This window comes from Ascaphus truei, chromosome 13 (genome assembly GCF_040206685.1).
Source record: "Ascaphus truei isolate aAscTru1 chromosome 13, aAscTru1.hap1, whole genome shotgun sequence".
Lineage (NCBI taxonomy): Eukaryota > Metazoa > Chordata > Amphibia > Anura > Ascaphidae > Ascaphus > Ascaphus truei.
In genome coordinates this window covers 21,460,292-21,475,324 of record NC_134495.1, presented here as the reverse complement: position 1 = coordinate 21,475,324, position 15,033 = coordinate 21,460,292, and the positions used below count along the sequence as shown (strand labels likewise).

The 15,033-nt window shown below is 60.5% G+C and overlaps 1 protein-coding gene across 1 annotated transcript in view; it reads left to right on the top strand.

Annotated features, from left to right (window-relative positions):
- The window catches only part of DTX1 (deltex E3 ubiquitin ligase 1), a 34,367-nt gene extending 32,679 nt beyond the window's left edge, over positions 1-1,688 (top strand). Inside the window, exon 10 of the mRNA XM_075568846.1 lies at positions 1-1,688. This exon is cut by the window's left edge and continues 105 nt beyond it. Coding sequence (XP_075424961.1) covers positions 1-123 — 123 coding nt within the window. The 3' untranslated portion in view covers positions 124-1,688.
- The last annotated feature ends 13,345 nt before the right edge of the window (positions 1,689-15,033 follow it).

Below are 15,033 nucleotides of genomic sequence, written 5' to 3'. Positions count from 1 at the left end.
CACAAGACAGAGTTCGGGTCCAACCTGACCGGCCACGGGTACCCGGACCTCAACTACCTGGACAATGTCCTGGCCGAATTGGGCGTGCAGGGGGTCAGTGAGGAGCGATCGCTGGCCTATTGACCCCCCCCCCCCATCCCCTGCCACCCGGAGCTGGCACCTTGACAGCCGCTGGGCTAGAGGATGACAGCTGCAGAGCGTTGCCACTCTGCTGAGGCCTTGCTCTTAAGACGCTTAACCCTTGCTTTTCCAGGCCGCTGGGAGGTGGACAGGTTCAACTCCTTCCGTTCCAGCAACGCAGCATCGAAGGGACACGTCTGCGCGATAAGGAGCGGCGGAACATCAGGAAGGGTCGCAGAGAGCAGGAGGGACCCGCGGAGCGGCCACCGCACTCCCAGCAGGGTCTTCGGGGACGGGGGGTGGGGGGGGAGGTTGATGCAAGGAGAAGAGCATTGGGGTTTATCTGCAGAGCGTCGCTGGAAGAGAGAGCAGCTAGAACACAGCAAACGGAGTTCACCTCTCTCTGGGGCAGAGCACTTTGCACCAGCCACCAGGGGGTAGCAGAGCATAGGACTGCAAATGGGGTTAAACCATGCAGTTCAAGAAAGCTGCAGAAAAGTGACCGGGGACACCATGAGCTGCTTGGTGACACAATGCAACCTCCCCCTCCCCCCCCCCCGCCCCCCCTGCTTTCTCCATAAGAACAGAAAACTAGACCACGTCTTGCACCTACACTAGTCTCCCACTTCAATGCACCTCTCCAGACCAGCTCCCGCTCTCCTACTGCTTATGTGACCTCAGTGTGAGATGGTCAGGACCCTGTTTGGCCCTGTGGATGGGGGAGGGGGGGGAAGGAAGGGTCAGTCTGTGTTACAGAAGCTGCCGGCAATTCAGAGCAGTGAGACATCATGTGCAGTGAGCTGTTTGAGCAATAAGGCACTGAATAACTGAGCCAGCAGTGGTCAAAGCACCGTTAAAAAAAAAGGAGACTGTGTGTGTAAATAGATTATAACGAGATGTATCACATTCTGCGTCTCTCTGCGTCATTCTTTTTCCCATTATTTTGTGCCCCCCCAAAAGAAATCAGAAGGGACGCAAGACTAAGCAACTGTTCCTTCAAATGCGCAACTCCCTCCAAAACACGAAGCAGCGCGTCTGAACACACCTCCCTGCGTTGGCAGAGGGACTCCACTTGGGAAATAGTCACCAGAGAAGAGAACAGTATATTCCCTCCCCCCCCCCCCCCAATGTATTTTGACAGAAATAAGACTATTTTATACCAGATTTACACTTCTAATTATGCTTTTATAGGGCTGTAGTCAAGGCCCCCACTCAGGAGTTACGTTACCATGAGGGAACTTCCCTTCAATGGTAACCCAACTCCCAAGTGCCTTGTTGCTCTAACGAAGGCAGAATGCAGATAACACTGCGGGCAAGTGAAATCGAGCCCAACAGCTCAGCTGACAAGGGGGGTTAAAATGGAGCACACGAGGGGGTTAAGTGATGTGCCCCAGAGGTCACATAGTCAGCAGCAGAGTGGAGGCCGATTTAACCCCTCCGCTGCCAAGGGATTAAGGTCAGGGTGCCACAGCATGCACGGAGCCCCCCCTCACCCGACAACCCTGCATTGAGTTCTGCCCGCGTTCGGCATGCCACTGCATATGTGAATAAACCCATGTGGAATGCTATGTCTGTGTGTCATACCTCTAGGGCTAGAGCGCTCAGGCAGGCCGAGAGCTGGACAGTCCAGGGGAGAGAGACGCACAGGGCTGGGTGATACTAGGGATTGGAGCCGGGGGGAGACGGCGGGGTAGGGCACGGAGAGGCAGGCTGGTATAGTGTCCCTTCAGCTAAAGGGATGGACGCATATTTCCAGGCCTTGATACCTCTAGGACCAGATAGTTTAAAAGGGGCTAGGCAAATTAATGCAGAAGCTGGTACCTCTAGGACTAAGTGGGTCAGGGGATGAGCTCAGGGATACAGAGCCTGGTACCTCTAGGACCTTACACCTGCAGGTGGGTGCAGGCAGATGGTGTTCGTTACAAAATGAATTACATTCTCACCAGGCGGTAAAGCTGGCGAAACACGGATTAACCCCTTGGCTAATGACAGCTACTGCAAGGATTGCAGGGCTGCAGGATACACACCCTGGCGTTGCATGGATCAGGGATACGGAGCCTGCCACCTCTAGGACTGTGCAGCGCATTAGCCCGCGGGCTCTAGGACAGTCAGTGGTTAAGCTGCAGGTCACTGGGTGATAAATGAGGGTATTTAAAATGAGTTCAACCCAGACCCCACGGGAGAGACAAAGCAAACAATGCAGAGAAACTGCTGACAGCATCCCGTCCAAGTGCAAGAGCGCAGCGCCGAGGGAGAGCAGTGTAAGAGCGCAGCGTTGAGGGAGAGCAGTGTAAGAGCGCAGCGTCGAGGGAGAGCAGTGTAAGAGCGCAGCGCCGAGGGAGAGCAGTGTAAGAGCGCAGCGTCGAGGGAGAGCAGTGTAAGAGCGCAGCGTCGAGGGAGAGCAGTGTAAGAGCGCAGCGCCGAGGGAGAGCAGTGTAAGAGCGCAGCGCCGAGGGAGAGCAGTGTAAGAGTGCAGCGTCGAGGGAGAGCAGTGTAAGAGCGCAGCGTCGAGGGAGAGCAGTGTAAAAGCGCAGCGTCGAGGGAGAGCAGTGTAAGAGCGCAGCGTCGAGGGAGAGCAGTGTAAGAGCGCAGTGTCGAGGGAGAGCAGTGTAAGAGCGCAGCGCCGAGGGAGAGCAGTATAACAGCGCAGCGTCAACGGAGAGCAGTGTAAGAGCGTAGCGTCAAGGGAGAGCAGTGTAAGAGCGCAGCGTCGAGGGAGAGCAGTGTAAGAGCGCAGCGTCAAGGGGAGCAGTGTAAGAGCGCCGCGTCGATGGAGAGCAGTGTAAGAGCGCAGCATCGATGGAGAGCAGTGTAAGAGCGCAGCGTCGAGGGAGAGCAGTGTAAGAGCGCAGCATCGATGGAGAGCAGTGTAAGAGCGCAGCGTCGAGGGAGAGCAGTGTAAGAGCGCAGCGTCGATGGAGAGCAGTGTAAGAGCGCAGCGTCGAGGGAGAGCAGTGTAAGAGCGCAGCGTCGAGGGAGAGCAGTGTAAGCGCAGCGTTGAGGGAGGGCAGTGTAAGAGCGCAAGAGCGCAGCGTCGAGGGAGAGCAGTGTAAGAGCGCAGCGTCGACGGAGAGCAGTGTAAGAGTGCAGCGTCCAGGGAGAGCAGTGTAAGAGCGCAGCGTCAAGGGGAGTGAGGGGAGCAGTGTAAGAGCGCAGCGTCAAGGGGAGCAGTGTAAGAGCGCAGCGTCAAGGGGAGTGAGGGGAGCAGTGTAAGAGCGCAGCGTCGAGGGAGAGCAGTGTAAGAGCGCAGCGTCGAGGGAGAGCAGTGTAAGAGCGCAGCGTCGAGGGGAGCAGTGTAAGAGTGCAGCGTCCAGGGAGAGCAGTGTAAGAGCGCAGCGTCGAGGGAGAGCAGTGTAAGAGCGCAGCGTCAAGGGGAGTGAGGGGAGCAGTGTAAGAGCGCTGCGTCAAGGGAGAGCAGTGTATGAGCGCAGCGTCAAGGGAGAGCAGTGTATGAGCGCAGCGTCGAGGGAGAGCAGTGTAAGAGCGCAGCGTCGAGGGAGAGCAGTGTAAGAGCGCAGCGTCAAGGGGAGTGAGGGGAGCAGTGTAAGAGCGCAGCGTCGAGGGAGAGCAGTGTAAGAACGCAGCGTCGAGGGAGAGCAGTGTAAGAGCGCAGCGTCAAGGGGAGCAGTGTAAGAGCGCTGCGTCGAGGGGAGCAGTGTAAGAGCGCAGCGTCGAGGGAGAGCAGTGTAAGAGTGCAGCGTCCAGGGAGAGCAGTGTAAGTGCGCAGCGTCCAGGGAGAGCAGTGTAAGAGCGCAGCGTCAAGGGAGAGCAGTGTAAGAGCGCAGCGTCAAGAGGAGCAGTGTAAGAGCGCAGCGTCAAGGGGAGCAGTGTAAGAGCGCAGCGTCAAGAGGAGCAGTGTAAGAGCGCAGCGTCGAGGGAAAGCAGTGTAAGAGCGCAAGAGCGCAGCGTCGAGGGAGAGCAGTGTAAGAGCGCAGCGTCGAGGGAGAGCAGTGTAAGAGCGCAGCGTCCAGGGAGAGCAGTGTAAGAGCGCAGCGTCAAGGGAGAGCAGTGTAAGAGCGCAGCGTCAAGAGGAGCAGTGTAAGAGCGCAGCGTCAAGGGGAGCAGTGTAAGAGCGCAGCGTCAAGAGGAGCAGTGTAAGAGCGCAGCGTCGAGGGAAAGCAGTGTAAGAGCGCAAGAGCGCAGCGTCGAGGGAGAGCAGTGTAAGAGCGCAGCGTCGAGGGAGAGCAGTGTAAGAGCGCAGCGTCGAGGGAGAGCAGTGTAAGAGTGCAGCGTCGAGGGGAGCAGTGTAAGAGCGCAGCGTCAAGGGGAGTGAGGGGAGCAGTGTAAGAGCACAGCGTCAAAGGGAGCAGTGTAAGAGCGCTGCGTCGAGGGGAGCAGTGTAAGAGCGCAGCGTCAAGGGAGAGCAGTGTAAGAGCGCAGCGTCGAGGGGAGCAGTGTAAGAGCGCAGCGTCGAGGGTAAGCGCTGTGTGTGGTGGGGAGCAGTGTAAGCGCTGCGTGTGGTGGGGAGCAGTGTAAGCGCTGCGTGTGGTGGGGAGCAGTGTAAGTGCTGCGTGTGGTGGGGAGCAGTGTAAGCGCTGCGTGTGGTGGGGAGCAGTGTAAGCGCTGCGTGTGGTGGGGAGCAGTGTAAGCGCTGCGTGTGGTGGGGAGCAGTGTAAGTGCTGCGTGTGGTGGGGAGCAGTGTAAGCGCTGCGTGTGGTGGGGAGCAGTGTAAGCGCTGCGTGTGGTGGGGAGCAGTGTAAGCGATGCGTGTGGTGGGGAGCAGTGTAAGCGCTGCGTGTGGTGGGGAGCAGTGTAAGCGCTGCGTGTGGTGGGGAGCAGTGTAAGTGCTGCGTGTGGTGGGGAGCAGTGTAGGAGCACTGTGTGTGGGGGAGCAGTGTAGGATCACTGTGTGTGGGGGAGCAGTGTAAGCGCTGTGTGTGGTGGGGAGCAGTGTAAGTGCTGCGTGTGGTGGGGAGCAGTGTAGGAGCACTGTGTGTGGGGGAGCAGTGTAAGCGCTGTGTGTGGTGGGGAGCAGTGTAAGTGCTGCGTGTGGTGGGGAGCAGTGTAGGAGCACTGTGTGTGGGGGAGCAGTGTAAGTGCTGCGTGTGGTGGGGAGCAGTGTAGGAGCCCTGTGTGTGTGGGGGGAGCAGTGTAAGTGCTGCATGTGGAGGGGAGCAGTGTAGGAGGCCTACAGGTGTGTGGGGAGTAGTGTAGGAGCCCTGTGTGTGTGGGGAGCAGTGTAGGAGCCCTGTGTGTGTGGGGAGCAGTGTAGGAGCCCTGTGTGTGTGGGGAGCAGTGTAGGAGCACTGTGTGTGGTGGGGAGCAGTGTAAGCGCTGCGTGTGGTGGGGAGCAGTGTAAGCGCTGCGTGTGGTGGGGAGCAGTGTAAGCGCTGCGTGTGGTGGGGAGCAGTGTAAGTGCTGCGTGTGGTGGGGAGCAGTGTAAGTGCTGCGTGTGGTGGGGAGCAGTGTAAGCGCTGCGTGTGGTGGGGAGCAGTGTAAGCGCTGCGTGTGGTGGGGAGCAGTGTAAGTGCTGCGTGTGGTGGGGAGCAGTGTAAGCGCTGCGTGTGGTGGGGAGCAGTGTAAGCGCTGCGTGTGGTGGGGAGCAGTGTAAGCGCTGCGTGTGGTGGGGAGCAGTGTAAGCGCTGCGTGTGGTGGGGAGCAGTGTAAGCGCTGCGTGTGGTGGGGAGCAGTGTAAGCGCTGCGTGTGGTGGGGAGCAGTGTAAGCGCTGCGTGTGGTGGGGAGCAGTGTAAGTGCTGCGTGTGGTGGGGAGCAGTGTAAGCGCTGCGTGTGGTGGGGAGCAGTGTAAGTGATGCGTGTGGTGGGGAGCAGTGTAAGCGCTGCGTGTGGTGGGGAGCAGTGTAAGCGCTGCGTGTGGTGGGGAGCAGTGTAAGCGCTGCGTGTGGTGGGGAGCAGTGTAAGCGCTGCGTGTGGTGGGGAGCAGTGTAAGCGCTGCGTGTGGTGGGGAGCAGTGTAAGCGCTGCGTGTGGTGGGGAGCAGTGTAAGCGCTGCGTGTGGTGGGGAGCAGTGTAAGCGCTGCGTGTGGTGGGGAGCAGTGTAAGCGCTGCGTGTGGTGGGGAGCAGTGTAAGCGCTGCGTGTGGTGGGGAGCAGTGTAAGCGATGCGTGTGGTGGGGAGTAGTGTAAGCGCTGCGTGTGGTGGGGAGCAGTGTAAGCGCTGCGTGTGGTGGGGAGCAGTGTAAGTGCTGCGTGTGGTGGGGAGCAGTGTAGGAGCACTGTGTGTGGGGGAGCAGTGTAGGATCACTGTGTGTGGGGGAGCAGTGTAAGCGCTGTGTGTGGTGGGGAGCAGTGTAAGCGCTGTGTGTGGTGGGGAGTAGTGTAGGATCACTGTGTGTGGGGGAGCAGTGTAAGCGCTGTGTGTGGTGGGGAGCAGTGTAAGTGCTGCGTGTGGTGGGGAGCAGTGTAAGCGCTGTGTGTGGTGGGGAGCAGTTTAAGTGCTGCGTGTGGTGGGGAGCAGTGTAGGAGCACTGTGTGTGGGGGAGCAGTGTAAGTGCTGCGTGTGGTGGGGAGCAGTGTAGGAGCACTGTGTGTGGTGGGGAGCAGTGTAGGAGCCCTGTGTGTGTGGGGGAGCAGTGTAAGTGCTGCGTGTGGTGGGGAGCAGTGTAGGAGCCCTGTGTGTGGGGGGAGCAGTGTAAGTGCTGCATGTGGAGGGGAGCAGTGTAGGAGGCCTACAGGTGTGTGGGGAGTAGTGTAGGAGCCCTTTGTGTGTGGGGAGCAGTGTAGGAGCACTGTGTGTGTGTGGGGAGCAGTGTAGGAGCCCTGTGTGTGTGGGGAGCAGTGTAGGAGCACTGTGTGTGTGGGGAGCAGTGTAGGAGGCCTACAGGTGTGTGGGGAGTAGTGTAGGAGCCCTGTGTGTGTGGGGAGCAGTGTAAGCGCTGCGTGTGGTGGGGAGCAGTGTAAGCGCTGCGTGTGGTGGGGAGCAGTGTAAGCGCTGCGTGTGGTGGGGAGCAGTGTAAGCGCTGCGTGTGGTGGGGAGCAGTGTAAGTGCTGCGTGTGGTGGGGAGCAGTGTAAGTGCTGCGTGTGGTGGGGAGCAGTGTAAGCGCTGCGTGTGGTGGGGAGCAGTGTAAGCGCTGCGTGTGGTGGGGAGCAGTGTAAGTGCTGCGTGTGGTGGGGAGCAGTGTAAGCGCTGCGTGTGGTGGGGAGCAGTGTAAGCGCTGCGTGTGGTGGGGAGCAGTGTAAGCGCTGCGTGTGGTGGGGAGCAGTGTAAGCGCTGCGTGTGGTGGGGAGCAGTGTAAGCGCTGCGTGTGGTGGGGAGCAGTGTAAGCGCTGCGTGTGGTGGGGAGCAGTGTAAGCGCTGCGTGTGGTGGGGAGCAGTGTAAGTGCTGCGTGTGGTGGGGAGCAGTGTAAGCGCTGCGTGTGGTGGGGAGCAGTGTAAGCGCTGCGTGTGGTGGGGAGCAGTGTAAGCGCTGCGTGTGGTGGGGAGCAGTGTAAGTGCTGCGTGTGGTGGGGAGCAGTGTAAGTGATGCGTGTGGTGGGGAGCAGTGTAAGCGCTGCGTGTGGTGGGGAGCAGTGTAAGCGCTGCGTGTGGTGGGGAGCAGTGTAAGCGCTGCGTGTGGTGGGGAGCAGTGTAAGTGCTGCGTGTGGTGGGGAGCAGTGTAGGAGCACTGTGTGTGGGGGAGCAGTGTAGGATCACTGTGTGTGGGGGAGCAGTGTAAGCGCTGTGTGTGGTGGGGAGCAGTGTAAGCGCTGTGTGTGGTGGGGAGCAGTGTAGGATCACTGTGTGTGGGGGAGCAGTGTAAGCGCTGTGTGTGGTGGGGAGCAGTGTAAGTGCTGCGTGTGGTGGGGAGCAGTGTAAGCGCTGTGTGTGGTGGGGAGCAGTTTAAGTGCTGCGTGTGGTGGGGAGCAGTGTAGGAGCACTGTGTGTGGGGGAGCAGTGTAAGTGCTGCGTGTGGTGGGGAGCAGTGTAGGAGCACTGTGTGTGGTGGGGAGCAGTGTAGGAGCCCTGTGTGTGTGGGGGAGCAGTGTAAGTGCTGCGTGTGGTGGGGAGCAGTGTAGGAGCCCTGTGTGTGGGGGGAGCAGTGTAAGTGCTGCATGTGGAGGGGAGCAGTGTAGGAGGCCTACAGGTGTGTGGGGAGTAGTGTAGGAGCCCTTTGTGTGTGGGGAGCAGTGTAGGAGCACTGTGTGTGTGTGGGGAGCAGTGTAGGAGCCCTGTGTGTGTGGGGAGCAGTGTAGGAGCACTGTGTGTGTGGGGAGCAGTGTAGGAGGCCTACAGGTGTGTGGGGAGTAGTGTAGGAGCCCTGTGTGTGTGGGGAGCAGTGTAGGATCACTGTGTGTGGTGGGGAGCAGTGTAAGCGCTGCGTGTGGTGGGGAGCAGTGTAAGCGCTGCGTGTGGTGGGGAGCAGTGTAAGCGCTGCGTGTGGTGGGGAGCAGTGTAAGCGCTGCGTGTGGTGGGGAGCAGTGTAAGCGCTGCGTGTGGTGGGGAGCAGTGTAAGTGCTGCGTGTGGTGGGGAGCAGTGTAAGCGCTGTGTGTTGTGGGGAGCAGTGTAAGCGCTGCGTGTGGTGGGGAGCAGTGTAAGCGCTGCGTGTGGTGGGGAGCAGTGTAAGCGCTGCGTGTGGTGGGGAGCAGTGTAAGTGCTGCGTGTGGTGGGGAGCAGTGTAAGTGCTGCGTGTTGTGGGGAGCAGTGTAAGCGCTGCGTGTGGTGGGGAGCAGTGTAAGTGCTGCGTGTGGTGGGGAGCAGTGTAAGTGCTGCGTGTGGTGGGGAGCAGTGTAAGCGCTGCGTGTGGTGGGGAGCAGTGTAAGTGCTGCGTGTGGTGGGGAGCAGTGTAAGTGCTGCGTGTGGTGGGGAGCAGTGTAAGTGATGCGTGTGGTGGGGAGCAGTGTAAGCGCTGCGTGTGGTGGGGAGCAGTGTAAGTGCTGCGTGTGGTGGGGAGCAGTGTAAGCGCTGCGTGTGGTGGGGAGCAGTGTAAGCGCTGCGTGTGGTGGGGAGCAGTGTAAGTGCTGCGTGTGGTGGGGAGCAGTGTAAGCGCTGTGTGTGGTGGGGAGCAGTGTAAGTGCTGCGTGTGGTGGGGAGCAGTGTAAGCGCTGTGTGTGGTGGGGAGCAGTTTAAGTGCTGCGTGTGGTGGGGAGCAGTGTAGGAGCACTGTGTGTGGGGGAGCAGTGTAAGTGCTGCGTGTGGTGGGGAGCAGTGTAGGAGCACTGTGTGTGGTGGGGAGCAGTGTAGGAGCCCTGTGTGTGTGGGGGAGCAGTGTAAGTGCTGCGTGTGGTGGGGAGCAGTGTAGGAGCCCTGTGTGTGGGGGGAGCAGTGTAAGTGCTGCATGTGGAGGGGAGCAGTGTAGGAGGCCTACAGGTGTGTGGGGAGTAGTGTAGGAGCCCTGTGTGTGTGGGGAGCAGTGTAGGAGCACTGTGTGTGTGTGGGGAGCAGTGTAGGAGCCCTGTGTGTGTGGGGGGAGCAGTGTAAGTGCTGCATGTGGAGGGGAGCAGTGTAGGAGGCCTACAGGTGTGTGGGGAGTAGTGTAGGAGCCCTGTGTGTGTGGGGAGCAGTGTAGGAGCACTGTGTGTGTGTGGGGAGCAGTGTAGGAGCACTGTGTGTGTGGGGAGCAGTGTAGGATCACTGTGTGTGGTGGGGAGCAGTGTAAGCGCTGCGTGTGGTGGGGAGCAGTGTAAGCGCTGCGTGTGGTGGGGAGCAGTGTAAGCGCTGCGTGTGGTGGGGAGCAGTGTAAGTGCTGCGTGTGGTGGGGAGCAGTGTAAGCGCTGCGTGTGGTGGGGAGCAGTGTAAGTGCTGCGTGTGGTGGGGAGCAGTGTAAGCGCTGCGTGTGGTGGGGAGCAGTGTAAGCGATGCGTGTGGTGGGGAGCAGTGTAAGCGATGCGTGTGGTGGGGAGCAGTGTAAGCGCTGCGTGTGGTGGGGAGCAGTGTAAGCGCTGCGTGTGGTGGGGAGCAGTGTAAGTGCTGCGTGTGGTGGGGAGCAGTGTAAGCGCTGCGTGTGGTGGGGAGCAGTGTAAGTGCTGCGTGTGGTGGGGAGCAGTGTAAGCGCTGCGTGTGGTGGGGAGCAGTGTAAGCGCTGCGTGTGGTGGGGAGCAGTGTAAGCGATGCGTGTGGTGGGGAGCAGTGTAAGCGCTGCGTGTGGTGGGGAGCAGTGTAAGCGCTGCGTGTGGTGGGGAGCAGTGTAAGCGCTGCGTGTGGTGGGGAGCAGTGTAAGCGCTGCGTGTGGTGGGGAGCAGTGTAAGCGCTGCGTGTGGTGGGGAGCAGTGTAAGCGCTGCGTGTGGTGGGGAGCAGTGTAAGCGCTGCGTGTGGTGGGGAGCAGTGTAAGCGCTGCGTGTGGTGGGGAGCAGTGTAAGCGCTGCGTGTGGTGGGGAGCAGTGTAAGCGCTGCGTGTGGTGGGGAGCAGTGTAAGCGCTGCGTGTGGTGGGGAGCAGTGTAAGCGCTGCGTGTGGTGGGGAGCAGTGTAAGCGCTGCGTGTGGTGGGGAGCAGTGTAAGCGCTGCGTGTGGTGGGGAGCAGTGTAAGCGCTGCGTGTGGTGGGGAGCAGTGTAAGCGCTGCGTGTGGTGGGGAGCAGTGTAAGCGCTGCGTGTGGTGGGGAGCAGTGTAAGCGCTGCGTGTGGTGGGGAGCAGTGTAAGAGCTGCGTGTGGTGGGGAGCAGTGTAAGCGCTGTGTGTGGTGGGGAGCAGTGTAAGCGCTGCGTGTGGTGGGGAGCAGTGTAAGCGCTGCGTGTGGTGGGGAGCAGTGTAAGCGCTGCGTGTGGTGGGGAGTAGTGTAAGTGCTGCGTGTGGTGGGGAGCAGTGTAAGCGCTGCGTGTGGTGGGGAGCAGTGTAAGCGCTGCGTGTGGTGGGGAGCAGTGTAAGCGCTGCGTGTGGTGGGGAGCAGTGTAAGCGCTGTGTGTGGGGGAGCAGTGTAAGTGCTGCGTGTGGTGGGGAGCAGTGTAAGTGCTGCGTGTGGTGGGGAGCAGTGTAGGAGCACTGTGTGTGGGGGAGCAGTGTAGGATCACTGTGTGTGGGGGAGCAGTGTAAGCGCTGTGTGTGGTGGGGAGCAGTGTAAGCGCTGTGTGTGGTGGGGAGCAGTGTAGGATCACTGTGTGTGGGGGAGCAGTGTAAGCGCTGTGTGTGGTGGGGAGCAGTGTAAGTGCTGCGTGTGGTGGGGAGCAGTGTAAGTGCTGCGTGTGGTGGGGAGCAGTGTAGGAGCACTGTGTGTGGGGGAGCAGTGTAAGTGCTGCGTGTGGTGGGGAGCAGTGTAGGAGCACTGTGTGTGGTGGGGAGCAGTGTAGGAGCCCTGTGTGTGTGGGGGGAGCAGTGTAAGTGCTGCATGTGGAGGGGAGCAGTGTAGGAGGCCTACAGGTGTGTGGGGAGTAGTGTAGGAGCCCTGTGTGTGTGGGGAGCAGTGTAGGAGCACTGTGTGTGTGTGGGGAGCAGTGTAGGAGCCCTGTGTGTGTGGGGAGCAGTGTAGGAGCCCTGTGTGTGTGGGGAGCAGTGTAGGAGGCCTACAGGTGTGTGGGGAGTAGTGTAGGAGCCCTGTGTGTGTGGGGAGCAGTGTAGGAGGCCTACAGGTGTGTGGGGAGTAGTGTAGGAGCCCTGTGTGTGTGGGGAGCAGTGTAGGAGCACTGTGTGTGTGTGGGGAGCAGTGTAGGAGCCCTGTGTGTGTGGGGAGCAGTGTAGGAGCCCTGTGTGTGTGGGGAGCAGTGTAGGAGGCCTACAGGTGTGTGGGGAGTAGTGTAGGAGCCCTGTGTGTGTGGGGAGCAGTGTAGGAGGCCTACAGGTGTGTGGGGAGTAGTGTAGGAGCCCTGTGTGTGTGGGGAGCAGTGTAGGAGCACTGTGTGTGGTGGGGAGCAGTGTAAGCGCTGCGTGTGGTGGGGAGCAGTGTAAGCGCTGCGTGTGGTGAGGAGCAGTGTAAGCGCTGCGTGTGGTGGGGAGCAGTGTAAGTGCTGCGTGTGGTGGGGAGCAGTGTAAGTGCTGCGTGTGGTGGGGAGCAGTGTAAGCGCTGCGTGTGGTGGGGAGCAGTGTAAGCGCTGCGTGTGGTGGGGAGCAGTGTAAGCGCTGCGTGTGGTGGGGAGCAGTGTAAGCGCTGCGTGTGGTGGGGAGCAGTGTAAGTGCTGCGTGTGGTGGGGAGCAGTGTAAGCGCTGCGTGTGGTGGGGAGCAGTGTAAGCGCTGCGTGTGGTGGGGAGCAGTGTAAGCGCTGCGTGTGGTGGGGAGCAGTGTAAGTGCTGCGTGTGGTGGGGAGCAGTGTAGGAGCACTGTGTGTGGGGGAGCAGTGTAGGATCACTGTGTGTGGGGGAGCAGTGTAAGCGCTGTGTGTGGTGGGGAGCAGTGTAAGCGCTGTGTGTGGTGGGGAGCAGTGTAAGCGCTGCGTGTGGTGGGGAGCAGTGTAGGAGCACTGTGTGTGGGGGAGCAGTGTAAGCGCTGTGTGTGGTGGGGAGCAGTGTAAGTGCTGCGTGTGGTGGGGAGCAGTGTAAGCGCTGTGTGTGGTGGGGAGCAGTTTAAGTGCTGCGTGTGGTGGGGAGCAGTGTAGGAGCACTGTGTGTGGGGGAGCAGTGTAAGTGCTGCGTGTGGTGGGGAGCAGTGTAGGAGCACTGTGTGTGGTGGGGAGCAGTGTAGGAGCCCTGTGTGTGTGGGGGGAGCAGTGTAAGTGCTGCATGTGGAGGGGAACAGTGTAGGAGCCCTGTGTGTGGGGGGAGCAGTGTAAGTGCTGCATGTGGAGGGGAGCAGTGTAGGAGCCCTGTGTGTGGGGGGAGCAGTGTAAGTGCTGCATGTGGAGGGGAGCAGTGTAGGAGGCCTACAGGTGTGTGGGGAGTAGTGTAGGAGCCCTGTGTGTGTGGGGAGCAGTGTAGGAGCACTGTGTGTGTGTGGGGAGCAGTGTAGGAGCCCTGTGTGTGTGGGGAGCAGTGTAGGAGCCCTGTGTGTGTGGGGAGCAGTGTAGGAGGCCTACAGGTGTGTGGGGAGTAGTGTAGGAGCCCTGTGTGTGTGGGGAGCAGTGTAAGTGCTGCGTGTGGTGGGGAGCAGTGTAAGTGCTGCGTGTGGTGGGGAGCAGTGTAAGCGCTGCGTGTGGTGGGGAGCAATGTAAGCGCTGCGTGTGGTGGGGAGCAGTGTAAGCGCTGCGTGTGGTGGGGAGCAGTGTAAGCGCTGCGTGTGGTGGGGAGCAGTGTAAGCGCTGCGTGTGGTGGGGAGCAGTGTAAGCGATGCGTGTGGTGGGGAGCAGTGTAAGCGCTGCGTGTGGTGGGGAGCAGTGTAAGCGCTGCGTGTGGTGGGGAGCAGTGTAAGCGCTGCGTGTGGTGGGGAGCAGTGTAAGCGCTGCGTGTGGTGGGGAGCAGTGTAAGCGCTGCGTGTGGTGGGGAGCAGTGTAAGCGCTGCGTGTGGTGGGGAGCAGTGTAAGCGCTGCGTGTGGTGGGGAGCAGTGTAAGCGCTGCGTGTGGTGGGGAGCAGTGTAAGCGCTGCGTGTGGTGGGGAGCAGTGTAAGCGCTGCGTGTGGTGGGGAGCAGTGTAAGCGCTGCGTGTGGTGGGGAGCAGTGTAGGAGCACTGCGTGTGCGTGGGGAGTAGGGTGGGAGCGCTGCGTGTGGTGGGGAGCAGTGTAAGCGCTGCGTGTGGTGGGGAGCAGTGTAGGAGCCCTGCGTGTGCGTGGGGAGCAGTGTAGGAGCCCTGCGTGTGCGTGGAGAGCAGTGTAGGAGCCCTGCGTGTGCGTGGGGAGCAGTGTACGAGCACTGTGTGTGTGTGGGGAGTAGTGTGGGAGCGCTGCGTGTATGGGGAGCAGTGTACGAGCACTGTGTGTGTGGGGAGCAGTGTACGAGCACTGTGTGTGTGGGGAGGAGTGTACGAGCACTGTGTGTGTGGGGAGGAGTGTACGAGCACTGTGTGTGTGGGGAGCAGTGTAGGAGCGCTGCGTGTGCGTGGGGAGCAGTGTACGAGCACTGTGTGTGTGGGGAGCAGTGTACGAGCACTGTGTGTGTGGGGAGCAGTGTACGAGCACTGTGTGTGTGGGGAGGAGTGTAGGAGCACTGTGTGTGTGTGGGGAGCAGTGTACGAGCACTGTGTGTATGGGGAGCAGTGTAGGAGCACTGTGTGTATGGGGAGCAGTGTACGAGCACTGCGTGTATGGGGAGCAGTGTACGAGCACTGTGTGTATGGGGAGCAGTGTAGGAGCACTGCGTGTGCGTGGAGAGTAGTGTAGGAGCCCTGTGTGTGTGTGGGGAGCAGTGTAGGAGCACTGCGTGTGCGTGGGGAGTAGTGTGGGAGCGCTGCGTGTGTGGGGAGCAGTGTAGGAGCCCTGCGTGTGCGTGGGGAGCAGTGTAGGAGCCCTGTGTGTGTGTGGGGAGTAGTGTGGGAGCGCTGCGTGTGCGTGGGGAGCAGTGTACGAGCACTGTGTGTGTGTGGGGAGCAGTGTAGGAGCCCTGTGTGTGCGTGGGGAGTAGTGTAGGAGCCCTGTGTGTGCGTGGGGAGCAGTGTAGGAGCCCTGTGTGTGCGTGGGGAGCAGTGTAGGAGCCCTGTGTGTGCGTGGGGAGCAGTGTAGGAGCCCTGTGTGTGCGTGGGGAGCAGTGTAGGAGCCCTGTGTGTGCGTGGGGAGCAGTGTAGGAGCCCTGTGTGTGCGTGGGGAGCAGTGTAGGAGCCCTGTGTGTGCGTGGGGAGCAGTGTAGGAGCCCTGTGTGTGCGTGGGGAGCAGTGTAGGAGCCCTGTGTGTGTGTGGGGAGTAGTGTGGGAGCACTGTGTGTATGGGGAGCAGTGTACGAGCACTGTGTGTGTGGGGAGTAGTGTGGGAGCACTGTGTGTGTGGGGAGTAGTGTACGAGCACTGTGTGTATGGGGAGCAGTGTACGAGCACTGTGTGTGTGGGGAGCAGTGTACGAGCACTGTGTGTGTGTGGGGAGCAGTGTAGGAGCCCTGCGTGTGCGTGGGGAGCAGTGTAGGAGCCCTGCGTGTGTGTGGGGAGCAGTGTAGGAGCACTGTGTGTATGGGGAGCAGTGTACGAGCCCTGTGTGTGTGGGGAGTAGTGTGGGAGCACTGTGTGTGTGGGGAGCAGTGTAGGAGCCCTGTGTG